Genomic DNA, 25,410 nt, shown 5'->3' on the forward strand with positions numbered 1-25,410 from the left:
TATTTGGCAGAAACTAAAGCTAAAGCGCTAAGCAACAACGTTTACGATGACACGCTACAACACAGTTTATCAACAGGATTAAATTTGTAATTAAACATCTGCAAGTAGAGAAACTTTCACTTTTCTGACAACAAAATGGTTTGTTACATTTATAAATATAGCAATGGTTTTATTTTAATTTAGTTATTTTTCTCCACAGCATTTCCTGCTATGTAGATGAATGACTGAAGTGTCATTAGAAAATGAGTTAATTTATCTCAGAATGCTTTAATAACAAACAGGGATGAATTTAAACTATTTTAATCTGATAATTTATGTTTAAAACTGATGAAAATCTAAAATTCTGTTTCTCAGATTTATTTTTAATATCAAGTCAAACCAATTAAAAAATTTGTTCAGACAGAAGTGTACTGACAGAGAAGTGAGGACCTTCTGTCATCCCTTCATTCTTAATTGACCAGCTGGTTTCCTGTTTAACAAGCGTTTCAGTCGTTTTATCGCAGTAAAAATAAATGAAATAAAAATCCAAACCAATGTTGGTCTCAACACAAACAGCAAACTCTGTTTAACAGTTGAGCTTGTGAAAACATGCAGACGCTGCCAGTCTGGTAATTGGTGTTTGTCCTTTTTCATTAAATGTGCATTAGTCGGGCCTCCTAATTGCTGTTCATTGATTTCTAAAGACTAGACCAAACATAGAAGCATTTTTCCTTTTCCTGCATGCAGTGGGCTTGGTTGTCAACTTAAATATTATTGGAAAATCTCCACACAATGCCTCATTGTGCTGAGATTTTCCACTTGTAGTCCCGTTCTTCAGTGACGTTCACAGACCGCCACCATTAGCCACTGGATATGTAAACAACATGTAACTGAACTGCATTTACAAAAGGTTCAAATCTCCATGAAACCACACAGTCGATGTTTCCATTTAACATCAGCAGAAGATGTAATTCTATATGCAGGCCTGCAGAGTTTCATACCAGCAATATTAGCACAAGTTTGCTTATTTTTTCCTTCTGCAGACCGTTTTAACAAAACCAGAGCAAACTCCTCAGAAAACACAAAGAGCAGCCAGGACACGAAAGAATAAACATTAGTTTGGTTCCCAAAGTGGAACAAGAATAAAACAAAGATGAACAACAAAAAGATTTAAAAAAATCACAAAAAGGGAAATGCTGCAAAAATATCCATAGGAAAGCTTCCTATGTAATCATGTCATTTTTCCAGACTATTTATGAAATTAATCTAAATATTTCAGATTTTATCTTGCAACTTGTTGACTTTTGAGACACAGAAATGTCCGAGTTTTTTTCTTGTAAATTTCTAAAATGAATCTCAAAATTTCAGAGATTTTTGGCAGGAATTTACTCTTTTTTTTGTCTTTTCGACACAACAGAAAATGAGTTTAAACTGCAATTTAAATAAAACTTCTGTTTCTTCTTTCCCTTTTGCTCATTAACTCTTTTTCTCACCAAAAACCAGCGTGGACGGCAAACATAAAATCAGTTCTTGGAAAACTGAGGATGATGCTTTTAAATGTTGCCATTTCAAACAACCATTTCTGATACAAAACTTACACAGATCAGAGAGAAGGAAGCAGCATCTCACTGATCTGTGTGACAGAAATCAGTTCGACATGAGTTTCTGTTGCAGCTGTGAGTTTCTGAAGTAAAGTCACCAATCGGCCATGAGAACATGCAGTTATTTGCACCAGTTTCATCTCAGTGACAGCGGTGTGTGTGTGTGTGTGTGTGTGTGTTTTTATGTGTGTGTGTGAAGATGCCCCGTCTGTGATCCGGCTCCTGGGACGCCGCGCCGCCACATTGCTGGAAAGTGTGTAGTTCCATACAGAAACTGTTTGCGTTCGTGGGAGCCAGGTGGCCCCCGGGGGCCCCGGGCGGAGCGAACACCTGCCACTGCTTCCCCAGGTGCCTCAGCTTGTTGTTGTGTAACAGTTACTGCAACACGCTGAGGGCTGAAAGCTGCAGCTGCTGCTATTACAGCGAGACGGTGATCAGCACATCTACACCCTGTTTTTATCGTTTTTATAGTTTTTATCATTCACCAAATTCCATGTTTCATGCTGAGGCTGCAGTTTTCATTATAAATACGCTATAAATACGAAATGAACAGCCTGCAGTTGTCGCTATGCTACATATTAATGTAAAAACAGTTTAACAATTTAACAAGAGTTTTCTTCTAAACACAAAATGCCTCAAAGTTCATGTCAGTGTGAACTGAATGTTCATTGTCCTGTTCCTCACAGACAGAGTCGTTTTCTCCCAGGTTCTCCTCTCCGCCATCTTGTCCTCCACATGCAGCAGGTTTTCTGTCTCAAAGAAGAAAAGCTGAACCACAGCATCACTGAGCCAATACCATGCTTCACTGTAGTAATTATGTTTGATTACAGCATGAAATCTCCTCCTGATTTACTGCTGGTCAGAGTTTCAGTTTTCAGATGGATGAGTATATAAAAAGATGGATGAACAGATGGATGAACAGTTGGATGTATTTAGCCTACAGCCAGGTGAATAAAATGAACCAATCAGCTGATGGTTTCCACCTCCCAGCTGATTTTGTCGCCCCTCCCCGCCCTGTTTCTGTGCAGTCGTTGGATGGATCCGCTGGACTCGGCCAGCAGATCCTCGCTCGGCTCTTTGCCCTTCAAGCGTCTCATTCAGCTCTCAGCCTTGAACTTGCTCCGTATTTTTAGCTGAGTCGACTCACAGATGGCCTACATAAAGCTGAATAGAGCTTCATTATGGCAGCGGGCAGAAATGGCCGCCGTGCCATTGTGTGGTCTCTATTATGGGAATACGGGGGAGTTCAGTAACACAGCCGCTCGCTCCTCTGTCCACCGCCACCATGATGATTTCTGAAATGAGTTTATCCTCGGGGTTTCCGAAGGTCGCCAGCTCAACTCGGAGCGTTTGGCTGCTGATTCAAACCAGAGGAAAAACAATTCATTTCCCTTCGTTCCATCTGCTGGGGAATCAGATGAATGGAGAGGAGATGGAGGAAGATTTGGGAAATAAAGTGGAGGGGCGTATCTTCCCCCTGAGATCAAATTAACACGGGAAGCACGAAACGTTCTGGAGACCAGAACCAGAGGAAAACTAAACCGGAAAACGACGAATCTGGACTCAGAAACCTGGAAACCTCTCAGCTTTCTGTGGAGGAAAATTTCCCTCAAATCTGGATTTATTTAAACCAGAACTTTATATTAAAACCTGGAACAAGGAGATTCATCCTACATTAAAGGAAATGTGTGGAAAACAGAAACAGATTTAAGTTTGACTTTCACTTCTGTTTCATGTTTTCCTAAAATGAGAAAAATTTAATAATTCTTCTTTAAGAGAAAAAACAGTTTCGCAAATGAGTTTAAGAACATTACATCACTTCCTGCTGTTTTCTAAACTGAATTTATCCCACTTTGCAAAAATGTTTGCTTTTTTAAACTAAATTTGGATCTCAACTTTAGCAAATTTCACAATATTTGTGATAATAAAAACATAAAAGTTTGCAATATTTTTAGACAGAAATTTTAAGCAGAAATATTATTTTTGTAACTTTCCCCTCAGGAAAAGAGTTTTAGTATTTTCAAGAATAGTTGGTGGTGCTCCATCCCCAGTATGTCTGAGAATGGCCTAGTCAAAGCCCACATCCAAATCCAATTGAGAGCCTGTTAGGTTTACAGCAAAATGATGCTTTCAGATATTTTCCATCCAGTTCGACTGGACTTGGAAAATATTTTAGTATTTTAGTAACTGTCTGAAACTGAATAGTTAGCTTGGCAACAAAGTATTTCATTTGCTAAATATTTAGTTCAATATTAAGGTTTTGTTTCCTAACAAAATATCTGGTTTGACACAATGTTTAGCTTGTTAACTAAATATTTAATTTGCTAGCAAACATTTAGTTAGCAAACTAAATATTTGATGCTAAATGTTTAGCTTAACTATATATTTAGTTTACTAGCTAAACATTTAGTTTGTACACTAAACATTTAGTTTGAAACTGTGACATTTATGAATGAATGAATGAATGAATATGGTGAAAATATGAACCCTTGTTGTTTTTATCTTTATATTATGGGCTAAATAATATAAATTATTTCTGTTCATTTTTTACTGTAATTTTACAAACAACACCTCATATGTTATTCTGAATTTTGGGTAAAGAAAAGTAATAAATCACTGTTGGAAAATGGGGCGATTGTGAATGTAATATTAAATGAAACTGTGCTGCAGCATCAATAGCAGTTTAACAGGAAACAGCCTTTTTCTGCTACTGATGCCACTGAAACGTCTTCCTTTGAAACCGAAGCCTGTTGTCCAAAAACAGGATAATTTGCCTTCTGAACGCAACACAGCTGTAACCCCAGACCAAACAAACATGTGGGAATATTTCACAGCCATAACTGCAGCGATCCCTGCTGGATAATCAGCAGCTGCTCGAGTCTCGGGTTGATGATCCTGTCACAGAGAACACGCTCCAGGATTCACAGGAGAAGATCTGCGTCTTAACGGCCGATTGTAACGAGGAGATATGGGAGATGGGAAACGAGAGGGAAAGCGAGAGGGCGGACAGATTTACTTCCTCAGACCCTGAGAGCTGCAGATAGCAGGAGGCTGGTTATCAGTGGGAAGTCCAGGAGGAAACGTTCCCACAGTTTTCCACCTGACAGCATGGAGCACAAGATCTACACGAGCCAAAACACAGGAATAGATGCTTGTCCATGTGCAGGTCTGTAGGTGGGGCTGAATTTGGGTTTTTGGCTTTTATTGTAGAAAAACAGGCTTTTTGGACAAAGAGATTTCATGAAATAAACCGTGAGGAAAAGGTCTGTGTCCTTTTTCATTTACATTTGCAGACAAATTGCGGCAGATTTTGACAAAACATCAATTTGTTTTTGGCTGTATTTACCCAGAATGCCCTGAGCTATAATCCACTAGTGGTCTCTGGTCCGCTTGGCATTCATATACGCATTCAAACCGCACTAGAGTTCACTTCAACCAAACCGAGACTGAGGCTTGTAGGTTAGGCTTTTGGTCCAAAATGGAGTTAAATTATGCTTCCACACATCTCCAAAGGAACCGGGCTTTCTGGGCAAACAAAGCAGAGTTTGAGTAAAGCAGACTGAGCAGGGCTGGTGTGAAAACACATTTAAGGTGTTTTTTTTTACTCCTGATATTCCAGTAAACTCGGTTGTAGGGGTCCAAAATTACAACTTCTGTTACATTTTCAGCTAGCAACCTGTTCCCCTCTTCGCCTGTGGGGGCGCTGCACCAAGAACCACTGAAGAAAACAACATGAAATCCTCTGAAGAAGATACTTTCTTCTTCATCAAATGTAAACAAAAATAGTGCCAAATTTGTAGGATTTCTCTTGTTCTAGTTGTATTTACCCAGAATGCCCTGCGCTGTAGTTCACTTCCTGCCATAGCAGCAATCTCCAGTCCTCTTGGTGTTCACATATGCATTCAAATTGAACCAGAGTTCACTTCAACCAAACCGAGACCGAGGTTTAGCAGATGGTCCAGAGTCAATGGATCACAAAAGGTCGATGCTATTCGTTAGCTTCCTTCGTATTATGATTTCGTAACATTAAACACCTCCGTCCATTTTTAGTTTTGTAAACGAAGTGCTGATGTTTGACGTCAATGTTCTTCTTACATGCATGCGGTTTGTCCAATTGTGGTCACATTTAATTAGCAGAATGAAGGCCTTGCAAAAAAAAACAAATCACAATTTAGCATAAAGACCTGAGGTGTAAACGTAGCGACATTCAATATGGTCCACAATCCCACTAGCTGTTCCTCTAAAGAGTGGAAAAACGTTCCACCAATAACCAGAATGCTCCAGAGCACTTCCTGATGATTTGTCATCATATTTGTGTTGATCCTTGTTAAACACAATCCCATCTTTAAGAACCTCCAGTCGGATGAAGCAGGGAGGAACGAGGAGGTTTGACACGGAGAGCGCAGGTGAAAAATTGAAGCCGACAGCAGAGGAGGCAGACCGGAGCGAGGAGCAACAAAACCGCGTGAGATGGCGTTTTCTTGGCAGAGCTCCCCGAAGCGCTGCACATTCCCGCAAGATTAATTCAAGCCACTTCTGTTTTTGTTATTCCAGTCTGTAAATTACCCCCAGATTACAGGGTAACAGCTGTACAGCCACTTCAACCCCCAGACCCAACCAAGACAAACATCACACACTCTGGACGTTTTTCCACTTGGCAACCCGGCACTCCACGGCGAGATTAATGAAACAGATCAGACACCGCAATTACAACCACAAAGAAGTATTTATTAAACCTTTTTTTTGTTTCTTTCAGTTAGTCATAGCTGCTCCGACACGTGTATTTACAAAGACATGGCGTTTCTGTAGAAAAGTCTGGTAAGAGACGGAACAGGGGAAACATTAGAGGGGTTTTTAGACGGGGCTCGTTTAGGCACAAGGTTCAGTCACTACAACGTTAAAACAAGTGTGCGGTTCTGTGCCACAGCCACGTCTTTCTGTGGTAGCAAAAATGTTCCCACTGACAAAAACACACATCAGATAATTAGATAAAGAAGAACAGATAATGAACAACAAGGAGGAGGTGGTCGAAGCTACAAGGTACCTAAATCAGGTGACAGAGAAGAAGAAGTCCATCAGAAAACGTTTTTCACCTTCCATGTTGCAGATTTTCATAATAAAACATGTTTTTGATGCAGAAACCAATGAAATCCAACCCATTAATTGACTTATAAACCTTGTTAGGGCCATGCACAGAAAATTAAAAAAACACGATTACGAGAATAAAGTCATAATTTTAAGAGAATACAGTCATACGAGAATAAAATCAAAATAACACAAGGATAAAGTTGCAGTATCACAAAAAATTGACGTTCTTCTGGTAATATGATGACTATTCTTGTAATACTCCAACTTTACTCTTGTAACTTTATTTTTCTAGGAATGGCCCTGTGAATGTGAAGATAAAACAGAAACAGTTGGACAGATCCAGCTACTTTTCGCTCGGCGTTCTGCGATCAATGATTGCAACGCCACCATACTGCATGTCTGACGCGGACGAGCATCAGCTATTTGGACAAACATATCTACAGATACGAGGCTGTTTGTTTTTCTTGTTTTATATAAAAGACATACAAAATGAAAGTCGGCAGGTTCGGTATCAAACTTGTTCATATTGTTAATGCGTCGACTGAGTCGTCCTTAAAAAGAGGTGCTGAAAGATACAGAGTGGGTTACGACAGACTAACCGTTGGGATACACAGTATCCAGGAAAAGATCCAACTGGTATTTGTCACTGGAGGCGATCATTGACCCGAGATATATCTATAATGTTAAGTCTCGACAGAAAAAGTCACTCAACTATTTCACCTCCTTGACTCCATTTTTGTTTTTGAAGCATCGTGACATCAGTTTATGAATTAAATGATTATGTTTCGTCTTTTCAAGTGAATACCACAGTGGTCTAGTTTCACCCCTTGGGTTTAAATTGAGTCCAAACAGTAACACAACTTTGCCAACTATGTGAGGAAGAGAAAAAAAAAATCCAGAATCAGGTCGCTGACGGATGAAGGCGATAATTCTACCCAGTTAAAACAAACAAAATCAGCTCCAAATGTCGTTCGCTGAAGGGTATTAGTAAAGAGATCTTGAATTACATTTTAAATTGGAACTCCAGCGGTTTTACTCATCAGTTTCAGTTTACCAAACATTATGAATGTTTTGATTTACTAGTTTTAAAAAAAGAAGGCAGGGTTTTATGAAAAGTTTGAGTTTTGGAGCAGTAGTGTTCCTCCGGGTGGGAATTGGAAAATTTTTCCCTTTGATAAACAGTTTGAGTATTCGGTCAAAAATTATAGATATAAATTAAATGTAAATGTTTCTAAAATGGGTTTGTGTTGAACTGTTGTTGTCTTTGGACTAGAAAGCTGGTAAATGTTATTTCAGATAAGAGAATCAAGGAGAAATTCTCATTGAGGTTGTCAAGCTAAGACACAATCAGGCTCTAAGCTACTCAGAGTTGAGCTAACAGTCATCAAAGTCTAGCTAAAAGCTACTTAGAGTTGAGCTAATAGCGTATTTTGATAGGAGCTAGCTAAAAATATAGCTAGCAGCTACATAAAGTCAAGCTAATTGCTGCGCTTGCTTGTCAGCATCAAGCTAATAGCAAATCAAATTGGGGTAGTCAAGTTCTGATCTAATCAGGCTAAAAGCTACTCAGGTTTGGGCTAATAGCCATCAGAATCTAGCTAACAACTACTTAGAGTAGTGCTAATACGCTTGATGGGGCTAGTAAAAATTATGCTAACAGCTACTTAATGCCGACCTTATTGCTGCTCTAGCTAGTCAACATCAAGCTATTAGCAAATCAAAGTTAAGCTAAAATCAGTTTAGCTAACTAATCTAAGTAAATCACTGAGTGTCAAATTAATAGTTTTTAAAGTCAAGTTGATAATTACTAGGAGTCTAAATAAAAGCTATTCAGCTTAGCAACTAGCCAAGCATATATATACTCAAGCTAACAGTTAGCTTACAGCTAGCGACAGTTTAGTTTATAGCTACACTCAATTTAAGTAACCAGTTTAGCTAGTAGAGCTAAATGAAAACTAATGAATATATTTATCGGATCACAAACTTAGAGCAATTTGTGTTTCTACTTTTAAAAAAAGAAATATACATAGCAAGATTAAGTGATTATGAAACAGAAAATGAAAACCATTTTTTACTTTGACAAAAGTGAAAAATTAAAGTTTAGACGTTAGCTTGACTCCTCAATGGGAATTTCTCTGATTTTCTAAATAATAGAAAAACTGAACTTTCACAAAGGACATTTCTCAAAACTTTTATAGAAACAATTTTCACTTAAAATTAGGATAAAAAAAGTTTATTTTGCTATTTTGTAAAAGTTTGTAAGCATTGAAAAATGTTATAATTCTAACAAGACTTGTAATTATTACATATCTTACACTTATATGGTACATAATTACATTCTCGTAAAAATTATTCTGACATCTTAATTATTATTTTTTTAATTAAAGCTTCTCTTTTAATCATTTTAAAACATGATCTTGAAAAGTTAAATTGTATTTTTTTAATGCAAAGTTTAAAAAAATTCACACTTAATTCAAAAACAAAATTATCTCCTTAAAATGTGTTAATTAAAACATATGCTAATCTTAATCAAAACTTCCCAGTGACTAATTACATTTTGATTATTTGATTTTCAATGTAAATCCTGATCATTTTTGTACTTTAACACTGGAGAAAGCAGTTAACTCGACGCTTGTGCTTCTCCAGCTGACTGGATATGAATGGAGCGAAGCAGTGAAACCATCTCCACGCGTCTTTCACTGCCTCACTTTCCCTCTCGGGTCGAGGCTCGGATTGCGTCGACCACACTCTGTGTTTTCCTTCTTCTCTGGGGGTCAATTTTTCATTCCAGAAATAACCGCTACGCGGGGGTACATGGTGTATTTTCTGTTCAGACGACACTTTACCCAGGATCAAAGACAGAAACCGAATCGCTCAGCCGGCAACCCGATGCGCAACGCTGCTGCCTGCGCTGTAAATTGTTTTCGCCGTTTCACTGATAAATCTCACCCAGTATGGAGCCCAGGTTGTGCCAGATGTAAAAATAAAACAATATTTTTGTTGGGGGTGCCAATATTTGTGGGAAGTATATTTTGAAGATATTAACATACACTGCAAAAACACAAAATCTTACCAAGTAATTTTGATCCAGTAACATGGAAAATGGGTTGTTATAAGTGAAATTATCTGCTAATAGAACTAGAACTGTTTCATCAATATTAAGGATTTTTTTACTTAAGTAATCTCATATCTTGCTGAAAAGTTTCTTGTAAGTTAGTTTTGTTTTATCTCAAATATGCTAGAAACTAGACCAGAATTAAGATTTTATGTTTTTGCAGTGTATGAATCGCTCTCTACACTAAAAATAACAACATAGAAAATCCATCAGTAAAGACATTTATGGTTTTGGAAATCAGGTAACATTTCATTCATTCAATAATTTTAATAATTAAAGGTAATAATAATTATTTGGCTCCAGTTATTTAGATTTACTTATTTATTTTGCAAATAATTTTTAAAAATCCCAACTAAAGATTTTCACTCCAATCTATTTTTCTGAAATTTCTATTTAGTATCAGATTATTATGATGCAATAAATACAATTAATTTATTTTTCATGCATCTTTACCAGAAGAGCCAATTATTTCAGTGTTTGGATGTGTGGTTTATTTAAAATATAGGGCCATTCAAGGCAAAAATCTATTAAACTTTTAAACCTCAGTGAACATATTTTTTTAGATAAAAAAATAAAGTGAAATTAAGTAAATCCGTAAAAAACTGCTTACTAAAGCAATCTGCTCAAGAACTGATCTGAGTTTCCCCACTTTTAAAATCACTTCAACATCTGGCACTAACTGAGTTCCATATTTTTTAACTTGCTTAAGGGAATTTTCCAGAAATTGTTTGTCAGAAAAATGAAGAATGCCAAAACCTGTTCCAGCACTTATTTATATTACAAAAACATTAACATTGATTATTTTCTCCAAGACTCAAAAATGTGCCAAAATGAAAAGCTTGAGGTTTCAGAAATGTTCAAGCTGAAGTTGTGCTAGTGCAAAAATAGGTTAATTTCAAAAACATACTGTTTCAACTCTCTACTAGTGTTGCTAATAATTGTGGAAAGGAGTGTATATGTGATTTATTTTAAAGATATTAAACTTTTAATTCGTGAAACATCAATATTTTTGTTGGTAGAGGGAAAATAAAAATAGAAAATCCATAAGTGAAAATATTTAAACAGCTTACTGGGATCTTACTATGACTTTAATTTTTACTCTTGGCACTAACTAGGTACCATAATCCTTTTACAAAGTGAATTTCTCACATTATTTTTGTTAGAGTTGCACCAACAATTTAGAAAAACATTTATTTCTTAACGTTCATGAGTTTTCTACTGAGATCATTCAACCAAATTATATGTTGAACCATTCTATAGAAATTATGTATTGTTTTATTTATTAGACTTTTTTTTACTCATTTCGAGAAGTTGGGTGCTTTTGTGGGGACTATTTTAAAAATATTAGATTGTGAAAGCAAAATAAGCAAATTACCAATAGTTTAAACTATTTCCTCACCTCCATCTTTTTTTTGTTTTTTTTGACAGTTGGCCCTTGCTGAGTTCCGTACTTCTATATTAATCAAGGGGAATTTCCCTCCAGATTGGCGTAAAAAGCTTTTCTTTCTATTGATCTCATGTTCGGCACGGAAACATCCCTGAATTTAAAATTTGCTTGTATTTACAATAGCAGTGTAAATAGTGATCCACGAAAACAAGAGTGTAACAGCAAAACTACGATCGTGACATTCGCCAGTGGCAAATTCAAAACACAAATACTCCATTTCTACACCCTGATGCACACCAAACTCTTCTTCTTTTTCTAGACTTTTGTTAAAAACAACTATCTCCATCACATGTGATCGTTCCAAAACAGACAAACGCTTTTTTGTTCCTTTCTTTTTCCTCCAAACCTAAGTGTGATATAAGCTAACATCCTGTGACGGGTATTTGTTTTTATTGCCGTTCTAACTGTACTTACAGACTAAACCAGAACAGAAAAAAAGCACAAGGAATTCACAATAAATAGGAAAATAACATTTTGCCTGGAAAAATTCCTTGTTCGCTTCTGCTCTCCGTTCAAATATTTTACTGTACACCCGTGTTGGCTGCTACAATTACATGGTAAATAATAAAAAAAACAAAGAAATGCATTAATTGATCATTAAATTGATTTTGTCCAAACACTAAGAGATGAGTGCTTCCTTAATATTTTTTCTAACGGCTCCACAGTCCGCGTCCTTTCTAACCTGAGAGGAAGGTTAAGTCATCACAGCAGCAGCGTCCTCCATTGTTCCTCCCGCAACGAAGTGACACCAAGTTCCCAAAAAACGAAAAGAAACGGGAGAGAAAAGATGTCTGTAAACCTTTTTTTTTCCCAGGATCCTGCTGTGCTTCTTTGCTACTCGAGCTAATTAGTGTCGCGTTTGTGTAGACGGTGTCCCGTGTGGGAACGCGTTTAAAAATAACGGTGAAGTATCTGCATACTGTGGATTACAGCGAGGCTCTTCCGCCTCGAAGAGTCACAAAGTCGACAAGAACAAGCAAAGGCTTCACTTGCTGAAGTCTCTTCTCCTCTCAGAGATTAGGATTTTTTAATTTGATCTTTTTTAAAAAGTGCTCCTTAAAGAGGGAGGTGTAGAGCGGCGAGCTGTGGTCCAATCAGGACAGTCCTTTCCCCGGGTGAGGCGACTCGGCCGCTATAAAGACAAAATGGCTGCCAGGAGCATCAGGGCAGAGCTGAGCAGCAGGATGGAAAACTGTCGCCGACCGGCAGCGTTCACGTCTTGTCTGGCTGGTTCCGGCGACTCGTGATTGATTCCATCTGAGGAGAAAAAAAAGACATTTTAAATTAAAACCTGGCTTGTTTTTTACTGGTAGTTTGAGTTTTAAACGTTGCATTCAACTAAAACCCAATTATGCAACAAACCTTGACATTTTGTCTTCCTGTTAACAGTTTTACGATACTTGGACATTTACAGAGCCTTGGAAAAATATGTTTTAACACATTTTACTGGGACTTTATGCGACTGTTTTAGAAACACTGTAGGTAGAAAAAAAGGAGTAAATTTCCAAAGTCACAATCATGAGAAGAAAGTCATATAATAAATTATATTTTAACGAGAGAAAAAAAAACGTAATAACATTATTGTTTTATTCTCATAATACTGTGACCTTATTCTCTTTATATTACAACTTTATTCCTATATGTGACAGTTTGTTAGGGCTGTTATAAATAGTTTTTTGGTGGAAATTTACTCTTTTTTTTCTAAGAAAGTTCGAGATTAATCACAGAAAATTTCTAAATTTCAGAGTTTTTTATTTTTTCTTCTAGAAAATATTTGTCTTTGTTTTGTTTTCCAAGAAAATCTCTGGGATTAATCTGAAAATTTCTGAGTTTTTTTGTTTTTTAGTGCTTTTGGGACTTTTCAAAAATGTCCTTGTTTTTTTCTAGGAATTTTCTGAGATTATATCCTCAAAATGTTGGGATAGAAAGAAAAGGAGGAGTAAATTTCCTCGGAGAAAACCCAGAAATTTTAAGATCACAGAAAAAAGAGAAAAATTCAGTTTTATCTAGAATATTTCTGAGATTAATCTTGAGATATCGGGTTACTTTGTGGTATTTTGGACCAATTTTTCAATATTTGGAGAATAAAGTTGTAATATAATGGCTTTATTGTCATAATATGACTTTATTCTTGTAATTATACATATATTTTTTTGGCTTAATTGCTCTGGTACATAAATCTGCCAAACTGGTAAAAAAACCCCTACATTTAACCGTCCAAATCTAGTCAGTTTTTTCAGTAAACTCTCACTAACCTCTGGGTTCAAGTGAGTTGTGACTGTTTTCGTCAAATTCGACTCCTTCCTGCGAGCTCCCAGAGTTTTTCACACAATTGTCTTGAGAAAACAAAGAGGAAAGAAAGAGAGATTTGAAGATTAGACACATCAGTCGTCACAGCAGCCAGATCACAAGCTGAATTAAAGCGAAAAAAACTGCAACCAGAATAGAAAATCTGGTGACAGACACAACAAACGTGCTGCTCACTTTGGGGCCTGACGAAGACCTTGAGCCGAAGGCAGTTCTTCCTTCCTCTGTCGTCGGTGATGGAGGCTGCAGAAAACGTGACAGAACGTGACAACGTGTCGGAGCAGAACACTTCAAACACATTACCTCCACTTCCACATGTTAAAATACCCCCTGTGAACTAATCTGCAGCGGTGTGAGCACGAGAAATGTCATTAAAATGTCAGTCTAAATGTCACCGTCATTACTGCACTTGAACCTAATTCGACAAAAGACATAATGAACAATGAGGAATATAATAAAAAGAAGGTTTTTCAGCCTCTCAGGCATCAGCGCTGTGATTTCCAGATGAACCCATTATCCTGATTGTTACGCTTTGACTCCTCGACTCAGTTTATATTTAAAACAGTCATTTTTGAATTAAACGTATATAAAATAAATTCACTTGGACAGTAGCATTTCTGGGAATATTTATCCAGCGTAAATCCCCAACCACCATATGATCAGTGTTTGTTGCCGATACCTGGGTTTACATATGAGGAAACACGGCTTGCAACTTCTTTTAATACTTTTTATCTTCTCTTTTTGTGAATAATGTGTCTGTATTGGGTAGAGGCTGTGAAATTCACAGTGTTCTGCTGCATCAGAACAAGATATTTAACTTTTGCTGGGATGCTTAAAGTTATAGCTATAATTAGGAGAATAAAAGTCATAATTACCACAATAAAACTCATAATTTGTAGCATAAATGTAAATTACCAGAATAAGTCATAATTAGTAACCTAAAAGTGATAAATATCAGAATAAAAGTCAGAACCTCGTTTGATTTTTCTACATTTATGGAGAAAGATTAGGTTTCTGCAATAACATAGTTATACAGGGAGTCATATTTAAAACATAATGTTTTTGAAAGTTTTCTAAACTACTAGGCTCACATTTTTTTTTTACATTTCCTACTTTTTATGCTACAGAAAGTCATGAAAAAGCACCAGAATACCAAAATACATATGATAGCTTAACAAAGCCCCAGATTTGAAGGGCTTAACGCTGGAAACCCTCTTTCATAAAATCTCTTCACTCACTAAACCTACTTTTAGTCAAAAGCAGAGGAATGGACAATCTGACAAGGTCGATGGTTTCTCCATCAGAGGTATTCCACACTTATCCGTGTTTTTAAAACCCGACTGAAGAGCTTCATTGTGCTGTCGGCGCTCGCCGCTCGCCCTGATGTGAGTGTTTCAGCCTCCATATTTTATGTCAATGTCACCCTCATATTTCCAAGTCTAATTTGGCCAGGGGCAGTCATTCCTGCTGCTGTGTGGCGCGGCGTTACGCTCACCTGCAGAATCTCATTTCCTGTGTTTCCTGATGGCGAAAGGCAGAGATTAAAACCTTTAATTCTGAATTAATTTTCCAAGTAGCTTGTGCTTTTGTCAACAGTGTTTTTAGCATGAACTTATGCAGACATGTTACAATAACATGACCTCTTAACATTTTCTGCAAGTCAAGAGCAGAGATGGGTAGAGCAGCCTAAGATTGGACTGAAGTAAAAGTGACACTATTTAAATTACTCAAGTAAAAGTAAAACACAGCAGAAGACGGAAAAAGTATTCGGTAAAAAGTCTACTCAAGTACTGATAACGGATGAACTTATCAGTCATTTGATATTTAAAAATTGCACAATCAGATGGACTAAAATATAAAGTTGAGTGTAAATTTTGTTATTTTAAAGACCAAAGTGAAAATAATTTGTATAGACCCTTTGCAGAGCGACGTCCTGCTGGAGGGAAAAAGTTGCTACCTGATGATGACTAGCATTGGTTTTAGCTGTTAAGTTGTCAATATAAAGTGCAAAATCTTAATATGTACGCCTGACAGAAAAGAAAAAGTGAAGCACTGCTTTGCTACTAATTGTCAACACTATCACGACTAAGCAAAGTCAAGAAAAAGTCTTAGTTAAGAAAAAAATAGTGAGGCAGAGGGAAGCAGTTCAGTTACGCTAGCTTGACTATGACAACCTGAACATCTAATGTGATGTGGAATTTGTTTGTGTTATGTTCAGTCAAAATATATATTAAAAGTCCATCTAAACACCAACTCTGACAGATCATCAGTAGATTTTTTTCCTTTTTGCTGTGGCGCACTACACTAAATTAACAATACCTTCATCTCCAGGTGTCATTTTAAGAATTGCAATAAAATTACTCAAGTAAAAGTAAAAAGTACAGTGTAGTAAAAATACTCCAAAAGTATTTTTACCCAAAAAGGTTACTCAAGTAGATATAAGTAGTTACTACCCAGCTCTGGTCAAGAGTCTCAAACTCCACTGCCAGACAACCTTTAAGGCGTCTGGGTACTTTAGCGTTTGTACGTGCGTGTATGTCCGTTGTGGCTTCCCACGTATGCGCATCTGTTCGTAAACGTGTCTGCGGTTTGTTTCTCGCCAGCGGTAAATTCCTGAAAGAGGCAAACTGTGTCAGGGTTTCCACCGACTCGGCTCTTATTTCAAAAGACACTTTATTATCAGACGTGGCGTGAGGAGAGACAAAAATCCTCGCTAAACGTCGACACGAGAGGAACATTGGCCGGGACGGAAATGAACGAGAGAAGCGCTGTCAGTCCCAGCAGGGATCGAGTTTCTCCTCTGGATCAAAACCTGACACAGCCGACCTAACTAAACTGTCTCTTTCTTTTAAAGGCGCTCTCTCATCCAGGATCCCCTGGCTGTCTCTTTGGGAATCTCCTGTAAAAACGCACATTACTCCATTTTTGTATGGAAGATCTGAATCAGTCAATTCTTTCTATCTTCTATAAAATACAGGATGAGCTCTGGAGAGGAAATTCTGCTACAAATAAATATGTTTATTTTAACATTTGTTCATTGCATAAATACAAAATCTTAGCAAGTATTTTGGGTTTCTAAAGCAAATATCTTTATACACTTGGAATGAGATTAAACAAACTTATAATTAACTTTTCAGCAAGATATGGGAGCTTGTTTTAAGTCAATACTTTTGTAAAATTGATGAAAAAGTATTAGCTTAAATGTCAGATTATTTCACAAATAACAGAAAGAAATGTCTTGTTATAAGTGAAATAATCTGCCAGTGGAACTAGTACTGTTTCATCAATATTAAGCAATTGAAATTAAACAAATTTAAGTTATATGTATTCGACTCAATGGGTTTTGTAAATATCATATAGCTTGTATGGTTTTTTAATTAATACTTTTTTATTGAGCCACCAATATATATTGATAGTTTTGATAACTTTTTTCTAGATGCTAGCATTAGCAGGTAGAGGAAGGTAAACAAAGGAAAATAGTAGAATATATTAGAAAAGTCAGAAAATAAATTATTAAAAAAGTAGCACAGGAGAGAGAAGTAGCTCAGTTATGCTAGCTTGACTTTGACAACCTTAACATGTATATATGCTGTGGAATTTGGTGTGTTTCAGTTCAGTAAAGAAAATGGCGACCTACACACTGACTCTAACAGATCGTCAGTAAAGCAGGTATTAATAATCAATCTCTGCTGTGTTCAGATTTTCACTTATTAATAATCGCAAAATAAACATCAAGCCTGAAAACATAAAACTAACAGACTGAATGTTCTGTTGCTCTTTGCATTTGGGTATTTCTTGGTAATGAATCCTGACACGCTCGGTGGAGCTGTTGTCAGTCAGTTGCTATGGCAACAGGTCAGCGTGTAGTGAGATAAAAGAAGAGTACGAGCGGTAAACTTGTTTCCTGCGTTATTTTTGCCTTCGCTGTGGCGCGGAGCACTAAATGATAGCTACATCTCCAGGTTTCATTTTGTTAACGGAAATGTTCTTCAACAGAAAGTAAAACCATCGTCCTGTTGCCCTGCAGCGTTGAGCACCAGTGCGTGAAATTTCCGGACGTATCAATAAAATGCAACTTGTCTATACAGGTTGCCACGGTAACAGGCTTTACATTATAATGCTAATTAATTCAGTGTTGACACAGTCTTCACGTGGAGCGTCTGTTGAAATTGTAACACACTAAGGTTGTTATTAAGCTTGGAAATAAATGGTTTGCAAAATTATTTGGTGAAACAAAAAAGAAACAAAGGCAGATTTAAATCCTGAGAAGGATTTTATGTTCACAGTTTTAGCTTCATTAGTGGATCATTTTCTATTTTTCTAATAATTGTTATTCCCGTGTTTCCCACCTCTCTGCTCTCCCCTCCGGGATTCCAACACTCTCACACCGACATCCGACCGTCTCTATTCCTCTTCCTCTCTCACTTCTGCCACCGAGGTCAGACTCTGGCTCTTCTGTCCTCCAGCGACTCGGCCTGTAACTCCAGCTCTGCCTGCAACTCTACACCGCGCTGCCGGTCGGGTCATTCGTGTTGCCGCCCCTCTCCATCACCGCGGCATGAAATTCCTGGTCACGCATTTCTACATGTTCAGTCATGTGCTGTCGCGCCTTATCGCGGATCAGACGACAGGATTTGGCGACTGTGGGGTGAATTAGAACGGATCCTGATATAAGCACCAGGTTTTTCTCCTTGTGATGATCAGGTTATCTCGGAGAACAAAGCCTTTTGTGTGTGTGGGGTTCGTCATTATCGATGTAGATCTGCGCCGACTGTACAGCGCCGGCGTTTGAAGCACAAAGGCTTTGCAGGGAGACAGTCTTCGCTCTCACACAGGGAGAGCCAGACTCTCAACTGTCTCCTCTGAAAATTGGATTTCTATCCCCTGAGATTAGGACGAGGCTTCCCCAGCTACACCGCGGCTCTCTTAGAAAAACACCAGACCACAAGGAGCTCATAGCTCACCGCTCGTTGTCATCCCGCTGACCTTTGACCTGCATGGACGGGCCGTAACGCTGAACCCACACCGGGTCGGCGTTCCCCCAGGTGTCTGTCTGGCAACAGGAAGACCCATCCCCGCCTTCCTGATGAGCAAATGAGCCTCAGCAGAGGACAAAGCGGCGCCTGTCTTCACTGAGACGTTTTGTTTGTGTTTAAACAATGGTCAACATGCAGTTTGACGTTACTGCAGTGCCTCGGAAAAGTAATCTTAACCAGCATTTGTTGTAGAGAAGCTAAATTTCTGTAGACACTTTATTCAGCGTTAAAACTGTTAAAACTTAATCACCAATCAGAGCTTCAGGATTATCAGGTGTTTTTCCAACTAATAGTTCAGTATTTTCAGTTCGATTGGGGACCAAAATTGTGATATTAATTATATTTTCAGTTCTCTTTCTCACTGCAGTGAGTCAAACAAACCAAAACCTCTGAAAAACTTGTTCCCCTCCTCACCTGTGGGGGCGCTGCAGAAAGAAACACTGAAAAAAACGACATAAAAACCTCTGAAGACACTGAGTGCACCTTCTTTTTCCATATATTGTAAACACAGATAGAGTGGCGTCAGATTTTAGTGGTTGTAGGATTTATCTTTTGTCTTTATTGTAGTAGAAGTAAGAAATGCTGCCACCTGCAGGTGGGAGTCAGCATCACTTAAACCAAATGTTTTTATTCATTTTTGTCAAACTCGAAAAAATTTGTAGAATTGTTGATTTCTGCAATTGTGCAATCACAAAAATCTGCAGATTAAGGGAAGACATGTAAACAAAGTAGTAACACACACAGGCCTGCCAGCGCCTCTGCGTGGCAAAGCATGTTCGGTTCCTCAACAAGGCACCGACGTTCGAAGACGCCCAAACCTTTCTGCAGAAACGCGCTATCAAAGGAACTGTCTCTCGTTCCAACCTCGTAGCAAACACCTTACAGTGTCATGGCGGACATCTGTTGACTTTAAATGGATTTCTACGATTGTGTAATCACAAAGAAAAGCAAAGTAGTAACAGGCATAGGTCTGCCGGCGCCGCTATCTTGCTACTTCGCCCACAATTGACGACATATGGTTGGTTTCCCACATTGGGCGTCAGCTCTCGAACCAATGTTGAGTCTTGCTTTAGGGATGCAAGTACCAGGAAAACTTTTAAAACCAACTGGCAGTACTTCAAAAGTCCCTTGAGAGAATCGGTCATAGGCTCCGTGACCAAATCCAGAAAACACATGTAGACCGGACAACCAACCCTTTGCAACTCCTTCTCCTGACTGAGCCAGAACCAGGCCAGAGTCCGCACCGCTCCCAATGAATCTGAGGTTTGGCAATCGGATTGAGCCTCCTTTCCAACATCCTACACTTTCCCTTTGGAGATGAGAAGTACACTCTGTGGTTAGTTGGTGGAGACTCTCCAATCAACCCTCCATGCAGCTTAAAACAGGTGTCAATCACGACAAAGACTCAATAATGTCCGTAACTAGGTAATGTAACCCAAGAGGGACGCTGCTTGTGTCGTCACCACTAATGAACAACTGTCGCCAAAGTCTTAAAGAACACAACTATCCAAAGGTTTCCTTGTTTCCGTGAAAAGGAACAAAGGGAAACTTGGACGTTACATTAGCTGTCGCCCACGATGGCAGGACTGAATGTTCTGACATTTTCCCAGAGGTATTTTGTCCTGGTTTCTAATCTCTTCCTGCTCTCACAAAAGATAAAACAAAGATCTTACAGATGAGTCACACATCTGAGTCAGCGCAAGTGGCCAAAAAACCGCCCAAAGGCAACCGGACCATCTCTGGGTCTCTCTCTCTCCTTAGACGATCAATCACCATCAAAGACAAAACGGGCCTCGCCTTCGCAGAACTCAGAGCCAGTTGGACAAATAAAGCTGAATTTAGAAAGCCACGAATTGACTTATGGAGTTCCAAGGAATTACGGCAACATCAACAATTCCCTGGAATGAGTCTAACGAGGCCACAGCCTCTCTAAACAATGCAGCCGTACAAGGCGACTCTTGGGGATGTTTTATCTCCAAACATTGATCAACTGAGCAAAACAATTCATAAAACACCTTCACTGACCTTAAAGTTGGGCTGGCAGAGCGTAAACATAAAATCTACTCATTTTTTATTCCAGATTTAATTTCTAATTCCTTTTGTGAGTTTTATGGCAGACCATTAGGGCCAGACTGCTATATTTTTTGTTTAATTACAAGAATATAATCATATTAGTACAATAAAGATGGTTTTACCAGAACAACGTCATAAAATTAAGAGAAAATGTTTTCTTCTAGAGTGATCTAATGCCAAACCTCACCAAAGTATAACTTAACAAGATGCTCAACGTTCCTCATTTTATTTTGCTGGGTGATAAATTGTCCCAGCAATTTTGGCAATAAACAATAATATTGTAGATTTGAGACCATTTTAAAGCAACATAATGGTAACAACTTAATGATAATAATGAAAGAACAGATTCTCCGAGATCATAACATTTTAAAATGTAAAGAACGTTAAACATTGGAACTGGAAGGTTTTTAAATATCCAAGAGAAATAACAGAAACAACAAATAAAGTGAATTTTGATGACTCTGTAAACAAAATTGTCCTATAAAAAATTGGCTAGTTGACACCAAAGAACCAGACTGAAGATTTTTATCATCCAACTTTTGATAGAAAGAGAGATACACTGCAAAAACACTAAATCTTACCAAGTATTTTTTGTCTAGTTTTTAGTGCAAATATCTTTGTTCACTTGAAATAAAACAAAACTAACTTACAAGTAACATTTCAACCAGATAAAGGAACTTGTTTAAGGCAGTTATTCCTTAATATTGATGAAAATGTGCTGATTAAACTGGCAGAATATTTAACATTTTCCTCATTTTATAAATGAAATAATCTGCAAATAGAACTAATACTTTTTTGTCAATATTAAGAACTTATTTACTTAAAACAAGCTCTTATATTTTGCTGGAAAGTTACTTGTAAGTTAGTTTTGTCTTATTTTAAATGTCCTAGAAACTAGACTAAAAATACTTGGTAAGAATTTATGTTTTTGCAGTGCACCAGAGAAACAAAACATTATGCGTTTTAATTTATCATGCAATTAATGCAACAGGCTTTGCTGTTCTCATAAAGTTACTGCTTCACTTTCCTAATATTAGAATTTTATTTTGGTAATGTCATTGCTTTATTCTCACATTATTTTCTGTAATGTTACGACTTTATATTCATAATAAAACATTTTCCAGACTCGCTCTGGTCCTAGTAGTTTTATAGTTGACCTGAATTAAAAATCCAAACAAACAGAAGCTGTAAAACAAACAAGATGGCCGCCCTGGTTACACCGACATCCATATTCTCCAAAAGTGTAATTTTACTAGTGGATAAAATTGAATTTATCGCCCAACTCTAATTTAAAGAGACGTTTACGAAGCTTCAGCAGGTCAGCAGGGGGTACATGGATATAAAAACAACCTCCTCCTCCTCCTCAAAGTATCTGGTTATCCCTGTTTTCCTCTGCGCTCTGGTGCCAAAACATCGCTGACTCGCTCCACTTTATTACGGGTTCCTGTTAAAACCCTTGAAGTCTCAGGCTGACCTCAGATGTCAGCCAAATATCTCCAAACCCTCCACTGTGTCTTATTTAGTCCAGCGCGTCTCTCCCTGCAGGGTGCTGACTTCACTTATGAAAACACGACTTCACCGCTGCCTGTTTGGGTGAGTCTTCTCACGAGGGGCAGAAAGCTGAGCTGATTTCAACAATATCAGTCTCCTCATGTATGGAAGGTTAAAAGGGACAAAATTAAACTGAGGATTTTGATGAGTGACTTTCACATAAATTTATGATGTTTAATTCATTATTTGAATTGCATGTCATAATTTCCATTTTAATGTTTTAGTGACATATTTGAACATTTGATTAAACATTTATTTATTAAATTAATGATTTAAACTTGTCCCTTGTAACTTCATCGTTTTAAGTTTCAGTTTTGTTGTGAAATTTCAATATAGCTCCAAACTGCCGCCCAGAATGAAATCTTAGCTCCAGTTTCTAACTTGATTCATTATTTTCCAGTTTGTTTTTAGCTGCTACTAATGGTGTTAGCTTCTGCTACTAGAGTTAGCTTCTGTGAATTGTGGTAGCTCTAGCAATTTATGTTAGATCTATTGTGTTAGCCCTAGCTAATGATGCTAGTTCCTGCTAATGGTGATAGCTTTAGCTAATGGTGCTAGTTCCTGCTAATGGTGATAGCTTTAGCTAATAGTGTTAGTTCCTGCATATTGCATTAGCTCTTGCAAATTGTGTTAGCTCCTGCTAATGTTCGTATCTGCTACTAATGGTGCTAGCTCCTGCTAATGTTGTTAGCTCCTACTAAAGGAGATAGTCTCTGCTAATATAGTAAACACTAGATCACCAATGTTTGTTTCAACACACGTCTCTTGTATAACGACATGAAAACTTTAAGCTAACTGAAGTTGTCAGCTTTGAATTCTTGCGTTTTGTTTATAACATCTAGTTCATTATAACCTGCCCAAGTTTACTTCAAAAATTGCGATTTTTGAAGTAATTTTGAGATTTTACGTATCACAAACAACAACTTTCAGGTAATTAGGAAGATCACAGGAACTTATACCAACATTTATACTCACAGATGTAATAATACTCTCTGCCGGGGCGAAACTCGAAGCCTAAGGAGAACGGAGTGAAGAGCTGGAACTTCTCGGAGAACTTGAGCGGCCCGTTGGGCGACAGAGGCCTGTTGCACTCCCAGCGCTTGAAGCCCTTGGCGGTGTGGTCGCAGGAGCTGTAGCCGTCGTAGTTCACCATGTAGAGAATGTAGCGCTCGGCCCGATCGTCCGACACCGGGCTTGCGTAGTGCGGGCAGTAGACGTCAAGGTAGTCGTTGATGCAGACGTCGATGTGGTAATCACCCCGGTAAAATCTGGAGGGAAACAAACGACTTTTTTGAGTGTTTGATGTGGAAAATCAACAGATTTAAAATGGGCACTTGTTGGTTTTCAAGAGGTTTAAAAGCCTTTTGTTCCAGGAACAAACTTAACAAATACCAAGCCAGAAATATTCTACAGCATTTTCATTTGACCACTTTAGTCTTTTTGTGCAATATTGGAAATACATTAAAAGATGCAAATAAGAAAATAAACATTTCATATTCTAAAATGCAATAGCAACCATTAGTGAATTTGAACCGGTGTGAAGCTAAATGAGGAGTTTTAGGTAAAACATATTTATAGACAAATGTCTTTTTTATATTAAATACTATATAAATATATATATATATATATATATATATATATATATATATATATATATATATATATATATGTTTTGTGCAGTTGTGGCTTAATTGCTGTTCTAAATAAATAATTTTTTTCTCAATAATTGGTCAGTTTTTTGAATCAACTGAAAGTCTACAAAACATTCAACAACAATTTAAAATCTAACAATATAGAATTTATCCACAAACATTATTTTTGGAAAAACTAATTGTGCTAAGCATTTTCAAAGTTAGCAAACGTGCGAAATGAAAATCTTGCTTAGCTAGCTTTGCTAACAGTGCAAACTGCTAACAACAACAACAACAACAACAGTCTTTCAAAGAAAGCCCAATTTTTAGCCTGATTGGCCCAAACTGCTGACTGACCAGTCAAGAAATGTTTAAGGAATGTTATTATGTAAACGCCTACATTACAGCACAATCAGTCTGCTGTTTCAGCACCGCTAGCTATGCTAACCATACAAATTGCTAACTTAGACCACTTGAAACAAACCGTTTTACAGCAACTGCATCAAAATAACTGATGGATACTCAGTAAATAAAGGCCAGAGTTCTCTTACATCCTCCTACGTTGCAGTTCTTAAAAACAAAGAACATTTACAAACACTAGAGATCAAGAATCTGAAGGTAAATCCTAATCAGTGCCTCTCCCGTAAACATCTTTCAGGAAATCCTCAAATTTCCTTTGGAGGAATACTTTAATTGTTTGGTTTGGGAGATTTCCTTGCTATTACAGGAGAACTCGAGGACATAAAGACATCAGAATGAAAGATGGGTAAAAACGCAGAACGTTTCGTTTTGTCAGTCTGAACCTGTAGCAATTACCTCCCAGCAGAAACCTTTGATGGTCTTCACTCGTCAGTCTTTAGCCATTTATCAATGCTGGCACTCAGCTGAGATGACTTATGCTGTGGCTGAAATGAAACTCCCCCAGCGTTACAGAGCTAATCCCCTGGTTAGGACGGGCCTTTAGCAGCTTTAGGAGGATCCCGCCGCAGACTGAGATTTTCATTAGCCACAGATGACAGCTCGATGTACGAACCCCAAACCCCCAACCTCTTGTTAAATCTGTGAGAAACATCCCCGTTCCCAAGCCTACAGACAGACTCTCCGCCTGCTGTTTACTGTAAACCGATCGGACAAGAGTCAGGGGGAACGAGTTGCAACCACAGGATATGCCAGGTATTCATTCCTGAGGTGGAGTGATTGGAAACACAGATTCCCACCAGGGCAGGAGAAACTGAGGCCTTTCCAGAGCCTCAACTGTCCGTCGCTGCTAATGACCTGCGAACGTGTAACACCGACATGCTGAGGATGTCTTCAATACTCCATCGACATGTTGGGCAGGAGGGAGTGGTGAGGCTCTTGTAGCTACAAGCTACAAGAATTTCTGCTTAGTTACGAGATTATAGTCATATTTGCAGAATAAAGACACAATTTTACCAGAAGAACATCTTGAAAGAAGACGCTTCTAGAGTTATCAGCATCTGATGGTTAAAGCTCAGAGTTTTGGTTGTTTGCTCAATTGTTTCAAAGTCCTAATGCTGATGTGTTAGCTAATCTGTAAAACTGATACCAAAGTACAGAGGTG

At 37.9% G+C, this 25,410-nt stretch overlaps 2 protein-coding genes across 3 annotated transcripts in view; both read right to left on the reverse strand.

Moving 5' to 3' along the window:
* The window catches only part of LOC114149750 (protein NLRC5-like), a 1,536,511-nt gene that overhangs the window by 640,662 nt on the left and 870,439 nt on the right, over positions 1-25,410 (reverse strand). The window lies entirely within an intron of this gene.
* Positions 6,288-25,410, reverse strand: part of LOC114149806 (ephrin-A5b-like) — an 89,836-nt gene continuing 70,713 nt past the window's right edge. Inside the window, exons 2-5 of one of the 2 annotated variants that reach the window (XM_028025915.1) lie at positions 23,173-23,465; positions 13,715-13,780; positions 13,486-13,566; positions 6,288-12,487 (exon numbers count right to left, since the gene is read on the reverse strand). In XM_028025915.1, the coding sequence (XP_027881716.1) occupies positions 12,363-12,487; positions 13,486-13,566; positions 13,715-13,780; positions 23,173-23,465 (565 nt within the window). In that variant the 3' untranslated portion in view covers positions 6,288-12,362. The remainder of the gene's footprint in view (positions 12,488-13,485; positions 13,567-13,714; positions 13,781-23,172; positions 23,466-25,410) is intronic. The other variant, XM_028025916.1, reaches the window with a different exon arrangement.

This window comes from Xiphophorus couchianus, chromosome 8, assembly GCF_001444195.1.
Source record: "Xiphophorus couchianus chromosome 8, X_couchianus-1.0, whole genome shotgun sequence".
Taxonomy (NCBI): Eukaryota; Metazoa; Chordata; class Actinopteri; order Cyprinodontiformes; family Poeciliidae; genus Xiphophorus; species Xiphophorus couchianus.